Source organism: Aquarana catesbeiana, linkage group LG08, assembly GCF_042186555.1.
Source record: "Aquarana catesbeiana isolate 2022-GZ linkage group LG08, ASM4218655v1, whole genome shotgun sequence".
NCBI classification, from domain to species: Eukaryota; Metazoa; Chordata; class Amphibia; order Anura; family Ranidae; genus Aquarana; species Aquarana catesbeiana.
Genome location: NC_133331.1, coordinates 295,897,787 through 295,914,011, shown reverse-complemented (window position 1 = coordinate 295,914,011; position 16,225 = coordinate 295,897,787). Strand labels below are relative to the sequence as shown.

Sequence of the window (16,225 nt, the reverse complement as noted above, 5' to 3'; positions counted from 1 at the left end):
GGGGGGTGTCCTAATCCTGGGGGTGTCTTAATCCTGGGGGGTGTCCTAATCCTGGGGGTGTCCTAATCCTGGGGGTGTCTTAATCCGGGAGGGTGTCCTAATCCTGGGGGTGACTTAATCGGGGGTGTCCTAATCCTGGGGGTGTCTTAATCCTGGGGTATGTCCTAATCCTGGGGGTGTCCTAATCCTGGGGGGTGTCCTAATCCTGGGGGGTGTCCTAATCCTGGGGGGGGTCCCAAACCTGGGGGGTGTCCTAATCCTGGGGGGGTGTCCTAATCCTGGGGGGGTGTCCTAATCCTGGGGGGGTGTCCTAATCCTGGGGGGGTGTCCTAATCCTGGGGGGTGTCCTAATCCTGGGGGGGTGTCCTAATCCTGGGGGGTGTCCTAATCCTGGGGGGGTGTCCTAATCCTGTCTGCGAAGGGGGATATGTCTGTGATGGACAGAAGAGCTGCACCAGCGCTGATATTTATGAAGGAAAAAAGTTTAAAATTGCTGCAAATGACATTTCATTGCCGGCTTGTAGGAGACGGTACAGCAAAAGTGACATTTACAAAGAAATTGCTGACAAATGACATTTCATTGCCGGCTCCTTTTGTTAAAAAAAAAAAATTTGCGTAGAGTCCCGAAAAATTACAGACCAGATTTTTTCAGGAAAGGGGATCCTCGTGTAAAAACAATGAGGTTCCCCAAAAAAATCCATAACAGACTCTTTGAGCATACAGCCTGGCTGACCAGGAATGGGGGCTGAGCAGACAGTAGTATTTAGCAGCGATAGTAATCGGGTTATACATGGATGAATACTCATTTAGTTTGGTCATTCTCTGAATCTTCAAACAAACAAAATTCAGTCTGAACCTCGGTTGAGACACAACCTGGAGCCCACTAGTAGTGGTCCCTTACATTGGTGACCAGTAGGAGAAGGACCCCCTTATATCAGTGGTCAGTGTAGTGGTCCCTTACATTGGTGACCAATGGGAGAAGGACCCCCTTATATCAGTAGTCAGTGTAGTGGTCCCTTACATTGGTGACCAATGGGAGAAGGACCCCTTATATCAGTGGTCAGTGTAGTGGTCCCTTACATTGGTGACCAATGGGAGAAGGACCCCTTATATCAGTGGTCAGTGTAGTGGTCCCTTACATTGGTGACCAATGGGAGAAGGACCCCTTTATATCAGTGGTCAGTGTAGTGGTCCCTTACATTGGTGACCAATGGGAGAAGAACCGCTTATATCAGTGGTCAATGTAGTGGTCAGTGGCGGCTGGTACTGGAGGATTTTGGACAGGCATGCGTGGGCCCCTTCAGGTCTGCACTCACCCTCCAGCAGTCGCGGCTCCCCTGGTGCCCAGCGCCGCGGCTTCTGTGTTGACCTGGTCTTCTTTCCGGGTTCTGGGTCTTCGGCCTCCTGTCCTGATTGGCCAGGGCGGGAAGCCAGAAGCCGATGGCGAGTGTTGATTCGCTGGTATCGCAGGGAGGGAGGGTTCGAGGCGCAGTGCTCTGTGCCCTGAGGACAACATGAAACAAGCTAATTGGGGCCTCAGGCTCTGGTCACGTGCTTGTGAGTGGGTGACGGACCTGGTGGGGACTTGTTGGTCCGGTGCCCTGCACAGTGCACGGCCACACACATGGATCGATTGGTTTTCGGATGATTGATAGTATGACTAACATTTTTTAACTTTGAGATGTCGAAGGGTGTTAGTCATATTGTTAGTTATTTAGAATTGGAACGTTTTGATGTTTGATTGTGCAGGCTAGGGGGCGGATTGTGCGGGCCGGGGGGGGTAGAGCCCCTGCACCCCTTGTGGTCCAGCCAACACTGGTAGTTGCCCCTTACATTGGTGACCAATAGAAGAAGGTACCCCTTATATCAATGGTCATTGTAGTGGTCCCTACATTGGTGGCCAATGGGAGAAAGACTCCCTTATATCAATGGTCATTGTAGTGGTCCCTACATTGGTGGCCAATGGGAGAAAGACTCCCTTATATCAGTGGTCAGTGTAGTGGTTCCTTACATTGGTGACCAATGGGAGAAGGACCCCCTTATATCAATGGTCATTGTAGTGGTCCCTTACATTGGTGACCAATGGGAGAAGGACCCCTTATATCAGTGGTCAGTGTGGAGGCCCCTTACATTGGTGGCTTATGGAGAAGGACCCCCTTATATCAGTGGTAGAAAAACTTTCTTACATTGTCATCATTGGGAAGACTGCCCCCCCTTACAGATCATTGATGTCAGTTGTTACCGAGAGACAGAAATTGTTCATTTCTCAAGGCATTCCTCCCAACATATTCAGATGGGAATGAGGGACACCTACTAGAAAATGTATGTAGGCATATTACACGCCCCCTGCCACACCCCCTTAAAGGAGAATTAACCAAAAGAAAAGGTTACTCAAATCCAGAAGTGCTTTTTTTTACCACTACTATTCATTTATACTGGCTTTAAAAATGTACAAATGCAGCAATTTAGAAATTGGATGAAAGGTTTAGCACTGGGAATCAGCTTTTGAAAGATAAAAAGTGCATTTTATATACAACTATGTGGATCATACCAAAATGAGGGACAAATGAGGGGGAAAGGGGGACAGAGGGACATTGTTCCAAATCAGGGACAGTCCCTCGAAATCAGGAACAGTTGGGAGCTACGGCTCAAGGAACCCCTAGAGACCTTTGGAGAAACCCTGGCTGAGAAAGGCTGGACTAGGCAGTAATATATTTCTCTCCCCCTTGGTGGGAGTGGAGATGACCTCATCTATAAGGATATACAGTACATACACACACAGCACAAGGCCGTGTTCACACTACGAGACATTTCTCGGGGACTGCAGTTCCTCTGAGCTCCACAAGGTGGTGATCTCACTTCTACTCAGACAGGAAGTCTCTATGGAAGACAGGAAGTGATGTCAGGGCCAGACAGGAAGTTCCGGGTGAGAGGTGAGTCGGGAGGAAATAGAGAGAAGACAAAGCTGGATTTGGCAGTAGAGGAGGTAATAAGATCTTATTTTCTATTTACACCCAGTAACCCCCCCGTCATGTCCGTCCTCTTCCTCCATAGTCACTGTGATGTCTTTTATCTCCAGCAGATGATGATATACACATATATAGTGTGGAGACCTAGATTAACCCCTCCAGGGGCAGAATATTCCCCCACTTACGGGGTCGGAACGTTCTCTTCATATTGGAGATGTCACCTTCTCCCCTTAGCAGTCTCTAACGAGGGATGAGATTCGGATTCGGTTTGTACTGAAATTGGCACTTCCGCACCCTTCCTCCGAAGACACAAACCCCTCCCCCACTCCTGACTACCTCCTCCATGTACCCCGGGCTCCTCTGCCCCTCCTGCAGGCCCGGGACCGGTATGGCGGATGGAGTGGAGGGTGATCAGTTCTCGGATCTCCTCTCCGGTGAATGAACCCGGAAGAGACGAGCATTTCATCACTTCCAGGCTCAGAGCCGTCATTCCCCGGTCACTGTGGTCAGGGAAGAAGCTGATTAATCCCGATCTGTCCTTCATCAGCTTCACCGGGGGCCATAGGTGATGTTAGGGGGTCTAATAGACCTCTGATGTCTCCTTAAAGAGGACCTGTCATTTCTACTATACTATCACATGGCGGGGGGGGCACACATTGTCACACCCCGGAGTGAGAGGAATAATTCTGGGGGCCGTTATTCCCGGTTTTCTCTAAGCTGATGACCTGTAGGAGCTTCTACAGCATTGTCTTTGCACCATGTTGGGTAGTGAAGGTAGTTGCAATTTTAAGAGTTGACATAATTGTCTGTGTGTGTTGGGGGGGGGGGGGGGGTAACTTTATAACGAACAAATGCTGATTTTACCATCTGTGTAAAAAAAAAAAAAAAAAATTTAAAGCCCATCTCTGGGGTAAGGAAAAATGGCCGAGACCTAAAGGAGCATTTAACCCTTACGTAACGGTCCACCTCTGAAGGTTTAATGGTCATTTAAGTGTAGGGAAGCAGGAGAAACACTTTTACTAACCCGGTCCTCTACTTCCCTGGTGGTCAGCACTCTCTTCTACTTCCCCACATTCCGCCAATGGACTGTCCCCCCTTCTGTCCAGTGGAGGGAGCTGGATGACATCAGAGAGCCTGCAACCAATGGAGCATAGGGAAGAAGAGGCTGTGTGGAGAAGTCCTACAACCTGGAGGAGTCTGCGGAAGTGGGGGGGGGGGGCTCAGGGGTGTAAAAGTACATCATATCTGGTTATGATAAAGTAATAAACTCTGCGCCTCTGGAAGATATAACCAACCTATATGCTACAGCTGCTAGGCGCCCCCTATTGTCCTTGTGGACAGTAGTCAACGGAAGTGTGTCACCTCCTCTGTGTGCTGTGTTTTCGGTTGGAGATGTACCCTGCCTCTAGTTTGTGCAACCCTACCTCTGTTATGTTCCTCAGCAACTGCTCTCCCCCTACTATCTCCCTGTGCAGCAACTGCTCTCCCCCATTATCTCCCTGTGCAGCAACTGCTCTCCCCCTACTATCTCCCCGTGCAGCAACTGTTCTCCCCCTACTATCTCCTCATGCAGCAACTGCTCTCCCCCTACTATCTCCTCGTGCAGCAACTACTCTTCCCCTACTATCTCCTCATGCAGCAACTGCTCTCCCCCTACTATCTCCTCATGCAGCAACGGCTCTCCCCCTACTATTTCCATGTGCAGCAACTGCTCTCCCCCTACTATCTCCTTGTGCAGCAACTACTCTTCCCCTACTATCTCCTCATGCAGCAACTACTCTTCCCCTACTATCTCCTCATGCAGCAACGGCTCTCCCCCTACTATTTCCATGTGCAGCAACTGCTCTCCCCCTACTATCTCCTCGTGCAGCAACTGCTGTCCACCTCCTATCCCCCCGTGCAGTAATTGCCCCCCCCTACTATTTCCATGTGCAGCAACTGCTCTCCCCCTACTATCTCCTCATGCAGCAACTGCTCTCCCCCCTACTATCTCCTCATGCAGCAACTGCTCTCCCCCTACTATCTCCTCATGCAGCAACTGCTCTCCTCCTACTATCTACTCGTGCAGCAACTGCTCTCCCCCTACTATCTCCCCGTGCAGTAATTGCTCCCCCCTACTATCTCCATGTGCAGCAACTACTCTCCCCCTACTATCTCCCCGTGCAGCAACTACTCTTCCCCTACTATCTCCCTGTGCAGCAACTGCTCTCCCCTACAATCTCCGCGTGCAGTAATTGCTCCCCCCTACTATTTCCATGTGCAGCAACTGCTCTCCCCCTACTATCTCCTCGTGCAGCAACTGCTGTCCCCCTCCTATCCCCCCGTGCAGTAATTGCCCCCCCCCTACTATTTCCATGTGCAGCAACTGCTCTCCCCCTACTATCTCCTCATGCAGCAACTGCTCTCCCCCTGCTATCTACTCGTGCAGCAACTGCTCTCCCCCTACTATCTCCCCGTGCAGTAATTGCTCCTCTCTACTATCTCCATGTGCAGCAATTACTCTTCCCCTACTATCTCCTCGTGCAGCAACTGCTCTCCCCCTACTATCTCCTCATGCAGCAACTACTCTTCCCCTACTATCTCCCTGTGCAGCAACTGCTCTCCCCTACAATCTCCCTGTGCAGTAATTGCTCCCCCCTACTATATCCCTGTGCAGCAACTGCTCTCCCCCTACTATCTTCTCGTGCAGCAACTGCTCTCCCCTACTATCACCTCATGCAGCAACTGCTCTCCCCCTACTATTCCCCCGTGCAGCAACTGCTCTCCCCCTACTATTCCCCCGTGCAGCAACTGCTCTCCCCCTACTATCTCCCTGTGCAGTAATTGCTCCCCCCTACTATCTCCCTGTGCAGCAACTGCTCTCCCCCTACTATCTTCTCGTGCAACAACTGCTGTCCCCCTACTATCTCCCCGTGCAGCAACTACTCTTCCCCCTACTATCTCCTTGTGCATTAACTGTTCTCCCCCTACTATCTCTCCGTACAGCAACTGCTCTCCCCTACTATCTCCTCATGGGAGGGATAAATGTGTGCTGCTTTTAGTGCACACTGTTTTTCACACAGCAAGGTGACAGCAGGCTGCCTACAAATGGGGCTCCAACAACTTTTCAACAACTTGTGTATGCTGCACACCCATTGGTTACATTTATTTGCTCATTCCCTCTAGCGTTATCCAAAACATTGTAAGGCTCCCTGAACATTGGCATAAAAAATGGCTGCTTCTCCAGGAGTTCTGTGTTCTGCCTGTAGAAGCAGCTCAATGTTCTTCTATGTGTCCAAGCACATTAGGACGTTTACAGGCATATTTTCAGCTCAACGTTTAGAGGCAAAAAAAAAAAAAAACCTTCCGGTTCGTGTTTTTTGATTGGAGCTCACCGGCAGAAAAAGCGTAAAACTGTCCTAAACTTGTACTAAAAATGCTCTATGTGAGCGTTATTTACTCCCAAGAGAACAGACGTCTTATTTAAGCTCAGTATGCATGGAGCCCAACTCTTGTTGCAAAAGGCGCATGTATTTCCTGTGCTCCTCAGCCCCACCTAGTGGCCACAAAGTGCTATTTTACTACTGCCCAATATAAAAAGAACTTTTGTTCAGAAAAGAACAAAAGTCTGAAGAATGTTTGTATTCACACAAAAAAAAATGTAAATGTAAATGTTCTGTGTGATTATGAAATGTTTTTTATACATAGTCTCCTAAGTAACCCGATCTTCATGTTCCAATCCCCGCCGGGGGGCAGCCGGCATAATGACTCCTTATATCCCCATCCTAACATTGTACAACCAATACAGTCCAAATAACTGTCCTCTATCCATCTACAGAGAAACCCGCAGAGATCACATGACCACACCAAGGAGGATGGAGGAGGACCGGAGTCACATGACTGAGAAGATACTAAACCTCACCCTGGAGATCATCTACCTGCTGACCGGAGAGGTGAGGAGGATTCTGGGAGGTCACATGACATCACTCTTATCTCTATTAATAAAACACAGACCTGACCGGAGAGGTGAGGAGGATTCTGGGAGGTCACATGACATCACTCTTATCTCTATTAATAAAACACAGACCTGACCGGAGAGGTGAGGAGGATTCTGGGAGGTCACATGACATCACTCTTATCTCTATTAATAAAACACAGACCTGACCGGAGAGGTGAGGAGGATTCTGGGAGGTCACATGACATCACTCTTATCTCTATTAATAAAACACAGACCTGACCGGAGAGGTGAGGAGGATTCTGGGAGGTCACATGACATCACTTTTATCTCTATTAATAAAACACAGACCTGACCGGAGAGGTGAGGGGGATTCTGGGAGGTCACATGACATCACTCTTATCTCTATTAATAAAACACAGACCTGACCGGAGAGGTGAGGAGGATTCTGGGATTCTAACATGACATTCCTATTGGTTCCTCAATACAGAGATTTCCTCTTGTGAAGTCAGGTGATCATATGACCATCACAGTGCCTCCATGTGACTCCCTAAAACCTGAGAGACACAACATGGAGAAGATTCTAGAAGTCACCAAGAAGATGATGGAGCTGCTGACAGGAGAGGTGAGGAGGATTCTGGGAATTCTGGGACATTATCCAGTAACAGACAAGGGATGTGTCTGGATGGTGACTGTATCATTGTGTGTGTCAGGTTCCTATAAGGTGTCAGGATGTCACTGTCTATTTCTCCATGGAGGAGTGGGAGTATTTAGAAGGACACAAGGATCTCTACAAGGACGTCATGATGGACAATCAGCCGCCCCTCACATCACCGGGTAAGAGGAGACTTTATTGTAAAGGAGAGAGCAGTACGGAGGGTCCACCTAGATCCCCCATCGTCTGATAAACACATAGAAACAATGTATTCAGTCAGTGTGTGTGTTTCCTACAGATGGATCCAGTAATGGGAACCCACCAGAGAGATGTCCCCGTCCTCTGTATTCCCGGGATTCCACACAGGAAGGTCACACCATCCCTCACCATCATCAGGTAGATGAGGAACAATCACTGATAGTATCATTAGGATCTGTACATTATCTGCATTGTTACCATTGATGTCATTTTATTATATATTCAGAGTGGAAACCTCGGCTTTAATAATATTGCTGTTAAAGAAAAGATAAGAGAGGAGGATGGGGTGATAGAGGAGTCAGGGTTTCCAAAAGGACACAAAGATCTGTACCAGGACACCATGGTGGAGTCATCCAGCTACAGAAACCAACCAGAGAGATGTCCCCGTCCTCTGTATTCCCGGGATTCCACACAGGAAGATCACACCATCCCTTACTATTACAAGGTTGGTGGAACGGAGCATCCAGAACTTCAAAGTGACTCATGGAGGTGATTTATGGACCTTACAGGGTGTGCTTTTCTTTCATTCTCTTGTTTTAGGATGAAGATCTGATAGATATAAAAGTTGAGGTGGAATCAGAAGAAGAAGAGAGGTATGTGAGGGATGATCAGCAGTCTATGGAGGAGGATGGAATAACGGGGACATTTATAGAGGAGGACACTCCTACAGAGATCAGCACAGGTGGGTCATTAACACTAAATACATTCCTCCCCCCATACTGATCACTGATTGGTCCAGAGTAGGGCGGGGACTGGGTGATATCAGCCTGTAATCCCCTGGTCACTTTCCTGAGCTGTGTTCCCCGTCCTGTATTCCTGTATTTCTCTCGGATAATCTTCCTTCTCTGTGCTGCAGACACAATTTATGTATCTAGACTGGATTTATGGAGATTCTGGGGTTCAGCTGGAAGCAAAATGTTGATTTTCACCATAGGGTTTGCTTGACCTAGGCACCTGGGGTATGTATGTCGGTAAAATTCCATTCTCTCACTGATCAGTCAACTCCGGTCATGTTGATTAGAAGACAGATTTATTACAAATGTGCCGGTACATAGGGATGAGCTCTGTACACAGCAAGGAGTTTCAACAGAGTCATCCAGAACCCTTTTACACATGTCATTTTATAGCAGTATTTGGCAAGCTACCATTGGCTAAGGCACACTGGTGACTCATGGTGCATCGTCAGCTTTATTTGTCAAAAAAACAGTGTGTCTTTACGCAATATTTCCTATTATGGTAAACTTTTGCTAATTCTTTAAATATTGTTGTAGGTGTTGGTCGGAACTAAGCAGATTGCATAAACAATAAGTCAGCGCCATTTTAGCTAGAAAAAAGCATATAAGGAACAAGGCAAATGTTGATATCACTTGTAATTCTTTACATATTTCTTATCAATGTACCTTGGGTCTTCTGCCCCATACCCGGGTCTAGTAAGACCTCTGACAGAACAATTCTCCCGGGGTTACTTGCTCTGTTATTTGCTGGCTGTGCCGGGTGGAGGGATATGTCTGTATAGTCTCAGACCCAAGTCACTGAGTGCAGTCTCAGGAGATGGGAGGCAGCGGGGTGGGACCTCTGCAACTTGTCTCGGTTAAGTAAATATTTACATAGTTGGTAACGTTGACTGAAGACAACAGTCCATCCAGTTCAAATTGTGTAGGTGTGTGTTCATGTCTGTAATCATTTCCCCGTATCCTTGTATGTTGTGTTCTCTAAGATGCACGCCCATCTTTTAAAACTATCCATACTTCCCGCTGACACCACCAGTTGTGGAAGAGAGTTCCACACCCTTATTGCCCTGACAGTGAAAAAAAAACCCTATACAGCTTAAGGTTAAACCTCTTCTCTAATCTCATTGTGTAGCCCCGTGTCTTCTACGACCCCGAGACCGAATAGTTTCCTCCCTACGCTGGGGTCACCTTTGAGATATTTGTATATCGCTCTCATATCATCTCTTGAGCGTCTCTTTTCCAGGGAGAATAGGTCTAATGTTTGTAGTCCTTCCTCATAACTGACGTCCTCCAGCCTCCTTTTTAATTTAGTTGCCCTTCTCTGAACTCTCCCAAGCTCTCCAGCACATATTTCCTGAGGACTGGTGACCAGAACTGGACGGAGTACTCCAGATGTGGCCGGAGTTCTATAAAGAGACAGGATTATAGGTTTATCTCTGGAGTATATCCCCTTTTTAACGCATGCTAATATTCTGCTGGCTTTACTTGCTGCAGCTTGGCATTGCCATTGCATGCCGCTGCTGAGTCTGTCTTCTACTAGGACCCCCAGATCCTTCTCCATCCTGGATTCCCCCAGAGGTTCTCCCCCTAGTGAGTAACTTGTGTTTATATTTTTAGCCCCCAAGGGCATTACCTTACATTTTTCAACATTAAAACTCATATGCCATGTAGTTGCCAACCTCAAATTTTTTTTTAAGGTCTTCTTGTAAGGTTTCTATATCCTGATGTGAAGTTATCGTCCTGCTTAGCTTTGTATCCTCAACAACCACTGAGATTGAGCTGTTTATACCAACCAATATATATCACTTGTCCTATCATCCCCTCATCATTGTCACTCCTACAAAAGACAGTTCTCGTTGTTTCCTCACTCTCTGACTAAGAAAGAAGAGAATTTTTCCCCTGGGTGGACTTTTGTTGCACCAAATAGTATCAATGTATACAAGTATAATAGTAACAAAAAGATTTTTATTTATAATTAGACATGATTAAAAATACGGTTAGACATGAAATATGACTTTTTCTAGACAAAATCACCATACTGAAAGACCCCCCTTACAACCAACTCGTTTCGGGGTAGTAATTGAGTCCTTCTTCAGGGGTGCATGAAGAGGAGGAATTCCTCTATGGCATAATAAGAGACAAATATAATCAGTTTCACAAGTAGAGGATTGCAGTCATGGTACAAAAAATATATACAATACCGAACATTTCCAGAGACTACTTACATAGTATTGAATAGAAAGATGTTTTTCAATATTTCATTGTGTGATGTTAAAATTATGGATACATAACATGAGACATTATGCCGGTGGGGTTGCTATCTCAAGGCATGTGGGCTTCAAATAAGGTCGGTAAGAAGTCTAGAAAACAGACTTGGCATTAAAGCTGTCCTCCCCAAGAAGAGATCGCTCCTCACATTCCAGGGTTGCAGGGTGGCCAACAGGATATACTGAGGCCAAGCAAAGAAAGCACTCGTCCTATCATCCCCTCATCACTGTCACTCCTATAAAAGACAGTTCTCGTTGTTTCCTCACTCTCTGACTAAGGTCCATGAATAAAGAAATGAACTGGTAGGAGATCAGAAGACCCATTTACTAGTTACCTTGAGGGTGGAATTGTAAGATCCTCAGAGACAAAGCTGCCTGATGTGGGCGGAGTCCTGGTTTAGGGGAACCAATCTGCTCATGTCTAGTAATAATCTTTGTATTTCTATTTTAGTAGATGGACGGGAGATGAGGAAAACCTCAGAGGATTGTCTCACTTTGTCTCCAGACTGTAAAGTAGAAGATGAGGACATCACACAGTATAGTCCAGGAGAAAACCCGACTACCTCAAATGTCCATCCGGCACCACACAGTGTAGATGGACCATCGTATTCCTCTTATCCTGAGGAACCTCAGACTGTGAGGGACGGTGCCGGACCATCGTATTCCTCTTATCCTGAGGAACCTCACACTGTGCGGGACTGTGCCGGACCATCGTATTCCTCTTATCCTGAGGAACTTCAGACTGTGAGGGACGGTGCCGGACCATCGTATTCCTCTTATCCTGAGGAACCTCAGACTGTGAGGGACGGTGCCGTACCATCGTATTCCTCTTATCCTGAGGAACCTCAGACTGTGAGGGACGGTGCCGGACCATCGTATTCCTCTTATCCTGAGGAACCTCAGACTGTGAGGGACGGTGCCGGACCATCGTATTCCTCTTATCCTGAGGAACCTCAGACTGTGAGGGACAGTGCCGTACCATCGTATTCCTCTTATCCTGAGGAACCTCAGACTGTGCGGGACGGTGCCGGACCATCGTATTCCTCTTATCCTGAGGAACCTCAGACTGTGAGGGACGGTACCGTCCTTCCGACAGATAAGAGGTTTTCCTGTATTGAGTGCGGGAAGGGTTTTCATTCTAAATCCAAACTTAGTGAACATAAAAGATCTCACACAGGGGAAAAGCTGTATTCCTGTTCTGAGTGTGGGAAATGTTTTGTACAAAAATCAGATTTTGTCGCACATCGGAGGTCACACACGGGGGAAAAACCATACTCCTGTCCTGAGTGCGAGAAATGTTTTTCACAGAAGTCTAAACTTAACTTACACCAGAGGTCTCACATGGAAGAAAAGCCATTTTTTTGTCCTGAGTGTGGGGAAAGTTTTTCACAGATATTTAAGCTTTACAGACATCAGAGATCTCACACTGGGGAGAAGACACATTCCTGTGCTGAGTGCGAGAAATGTTTGGTACAAAAATCAGAACTTGTCCTACATCAGAGATCTCACATGGGGGAAAAAACATTTCCCTGTCCTGAGTGTGGGAAATGTTTGTCAGATAGGTCATGTCTTTGCAGGTGTCAGAAATTGCACACGGGGGAGAAACCGTATTCCTGTTCTAAATGTGAGAAATGTTTTCAAACAAAATCAGACCTTGTCACACATCAGAGGTCTCACACGGGGGAGAAGCCGTATTCCTGTCCTGAGTGCGGGAAATGTTTTTCAGTGATGTCCAATCTTTACACACATCAGAGATTACATACGGGGGAGAAGCCGTATTCCTGTCCTGAGTGCGGGAAATGTTTTTCACAGAAGTGTAGTCTTTACAAACATCAGAAATTGCACACAGAGGAGAAACCACATTCCTGTCCTGAGTGCGGGAAATGTTATTTACAGAGGTCCAGTCTTAACAAACATAAGAGATCTCACATGGGTGTTAAGCCATATTCCTGTCCTGAGTGTGGGAAATGTTTTCCATATAGGTCCAATCTTTCTGTACATCAGAGATCTCACACGGGGGAGAGGCCGTATTCCTGTCCTGAGTGCGGGAAATGTTTTTCAGATTATTCCCGTCTTTACAGACATCAGATATTGCACACGGGGGAGAAGCCGTATTCCTGTCCTGAGTGCGGGAAATGTTTTTCACAGAAGTCTAATCTTTACAAACATCAGAAATTGCACACAGGGGTGAAGCCGTATTCCTGTCCTGAGTGCGAGAAATGTTTTTCACAGAAGGGCTCTCTTGACGATCATCAGAAATTGCACACGGGGGAGAAACCACTTTCCTGTCCTGAGTGCGGGAAATGTTTTTTACAGAGGTCCAGTCTTAACAAACATCAGAGGTCTCACACGGGTGTGAAGCCGTATTCCTGTGCTGTGTGCGGGAAATGTTTTTCAGATAAGTCCAATTTTTACAGACATCAGAGATCTCACACGGAGGAGAAACCACTTTCCTGCCCTGAGTGCGGGAAATGTTTTTCACAGAAGTCCAGTCTTGACAGACATCAGAGGTCTCACACGGGGGAGAAGCCGTATACCTGTTTAGAATGCGGGAAATGTTTTTCAGATAAGCACAATTTGTACAAACATCAGAGATCTCACACGGGGGGGAGAAGCCATATCCCTGTCCTGAGTGAGGGAATTGTTCCTCACTGAAGTCCTGTCTTCCTGTACATCAGGGGTCCCACACAACCCTCGAGGTGTATTAGTGAGTGCGGGAAATGTCTTGTATATGAATGTTGCTGGACATGTGGGGAAGAAGCACACCCTGATATACACCTCAGATATACTCCATGGCTGATCTTCATCATGTAAGAAACAGTTGATAAGGAGATCAGAGATCACCAAAGACATGGATGAAGTGTTGTACTGTGTTGGCCATTGATAGCAGGAGAAAAATAAAAATGGAGTCATTACCTCTCATTGGCTGAGTACATTTTGTGGTGTAAACTCTTGCAACAGGTCTGTTTCCCCAAGTTGTCTTCCAGGACGAAACATGTTAACCCCAACACTTAAAAGGCAGTCTGTAGGCCTTTTATAATAAAAATGGAGTCATTACCTCTCATTGGCTGAGTACATTTTGTGGTGGAAGATTTCACAAACACAGGTCTGTTTTTTTTTTTTTTTCTTAAAAACGTAATTTCCTATAATCGTCAGTTCCATCTAGTGGCCATAATGTGTTATTTCACTATTTCTTTCTCTGAATAACCGCAAGTTCAGTTCCAATATGTGGGGAACTGGTCGCCTAAGCACCGAGCTCCTTCATCACCAGGGCCTCCTGCCCCTACCTGAAATGTCACCCGCTTCCTGACTAGCTGGTTGCTTGTGCACCTGATACTAACACTGTAGTCATTGATAACAGCAATATATCCTCCTCTGGACGGCTCCTCTGCTGGTTGAACATTGGTACAGCATTCACCAACTCCTCTCTTCCCCTGTCAGGCCCGGCTCTATTGATACACCAGGCACTGGTTTCAGATTAGGTATTTTAACTGCTTCCTGCCTGGGCCTATATAGGCAAACGACGGTCGAGCCGGGAGCCCCTGTTATCCTGTGTGGACGTCATGTGATGGGATACGTCAGGATCTGTCGCCCGCTGATGGTACCATGTGGTCACTGTGACCAATCACAGCAGATCACATGACAACTGTAAACAATGGAGGGCTTCCATGCATGCCATTCATTGTGTACTATTGTGATGATCTCAATACACACCGAATGAAAGGATTTAATTCAGAAAAAAAGATGTTTGCTTATAACAATGAGTATCACTGTTATAAGTGATCACAATGTGTAAAAAAAAATCCTGATCACCTCCCCAGAGTAGTACAATGTTACTATGGTAACGCTGTAATGCTCTGGTCACAGTAAGTACACAAAAAAAGGAATAAAAATATTAAAAATGTATTTATTTATTTTTTTTTTTTTACATACTGTTGCGAGTCAGTATTGCTGATCACCACTGTAATGCTTTGGTCACCTTATGTACAAAAAAAAAAAAAAAACACGTTAAAAAAAGGTTATATAAATATATTATTAAAAATGTATTATTTATTTTTTACATACTGTTGCAAGTCAGTGTTCCTGAACACCACTGTAATGCTCTGGTCACCGTATGTACGGAAAAAAAAAATCCTAAAAGAAAAAAGTAATAAAAATATTATTAAAAATGTAATAAAAAATGAAGGAATAGCGGGACTTTTTATATAAACACACGGGGGCAAAAATAAAATTGATAGCTTTTAATAGAATCAAATAATTATAGGGTTTCTGTATTCAAATAATTCAATGCATGATGCTATATATGAGATTATTCGTACAACTACTACAATTCATTGAAACCACAGAAGATATACATACATACATATTCCGACAAGGAATCAATATATAATATACATAGTATAGTCAACACATTTGGAGCATGATTACATGATTAAAATGGAAAAAATATAAAAAACAAAGAAAAGAGAAAGGTGTTGTAGGGGGGAGAAAAACCAATTAATATGAAACGGCCTGATCAGATGCATCAATGTGTACACTAGGTTGTTGTAGGCTCTACGAGTTTCAAGGTATTTGACCTATCGTCAGGAGCAAGGAACCATAGTGATAATCTAAAAAATGAAAGAAAAATGTTTATTTGAAAAAAAAAAAAAAAACAAAAAAAAAAAAAGAAAAAAAAAAACTCAGAACAGTCAGGAAGGGTCTTCCCTGATGGACCCAAACTGCCCGTACACTTACATGTGTGGTCCACACAGTGGCGGTGCGGCCATGAAACACCCAGGCCAAACCAAGTATGTCATGCTCGGGAGCTGAGGGGACATGCCGCAGGAAGCAAACCACAGGAATGGACGACGCCCCGCAGGAATAACAGTGTAGAAAGTGATGGAACAAGAGAGCCAAAAAAGGAAAAGAAAGTTATGTTGCTGTGGAGTGAACGTGAGGCACAAGTGAGGAGAAAGAGGTAGAGAAAGAAAGATGTAGAACACAGGAAGGAATAAGAGGGGGTGAAGAGGATTAGTGTGAATAGAAAAAAGGTGTGAAGTTGTGAAAAAGGTGAGAGGGAAATAGGAAGCTGAAAAGGGAAAGGGGGAGGGGAAGGGAATGGCGGAGTGATTAGAGGGGGGCAAATGGTGAGGAACAGGAAGGGGGAGAAAGGGAGAGGAGAAAAGGCAGAAGTGACGATAGGTCAAATACCTTGAAACGCGTAGAGCCTACAACAACCTAGTGTACACATTGATGCATCTGATCAGGCCGTTTCATATTAATTGGTTTTTCTCCCCCCTACAACACCTTTCTCTTTTCTTTGTTTTTTATATTTTTTCCATTTTAATCATGTAATCATGCTCCAAATGTGTTGACTATACTATGTATATTATATATTGATTCCTTGTTGGAATATGTATGTATGTATA

The 16,225-nt window shown here is 45.7% G+C and overlaps 2 protein-coding genes across 2 annotated transcripts in view; both read left to right on the top strand.

Moving 5' to 3' along the window:
* LOC141105469 (uncharacterized) overlaps nucleotides 1-15,941 on the top strand; it is a 35,594-nt gene extending 19,653 nt beyond the window's left edge. The window contains exon 4 of the mRNA XM_073595319.1: nucleotides 11,175-15,941. Within this exon, the coding sequence (XP_073451420.1) occupies nucleotides 11,175-13,469 (2,295 nt within the window). The 3' untranslated portion in view covers nucleotides 13,470-15,941. The remainder of the gene's footprint in view (nucleotides 1-11,174) is intronic.
* LOC141106826 (uncharacterized) overlaps nucleotides 1-16,225 on the top strand; it is a 559,651-nt gene that overhangs the window by 280,845 nt on the left and 262,581 nt on the right. The window lies entirely within an intron of this gene.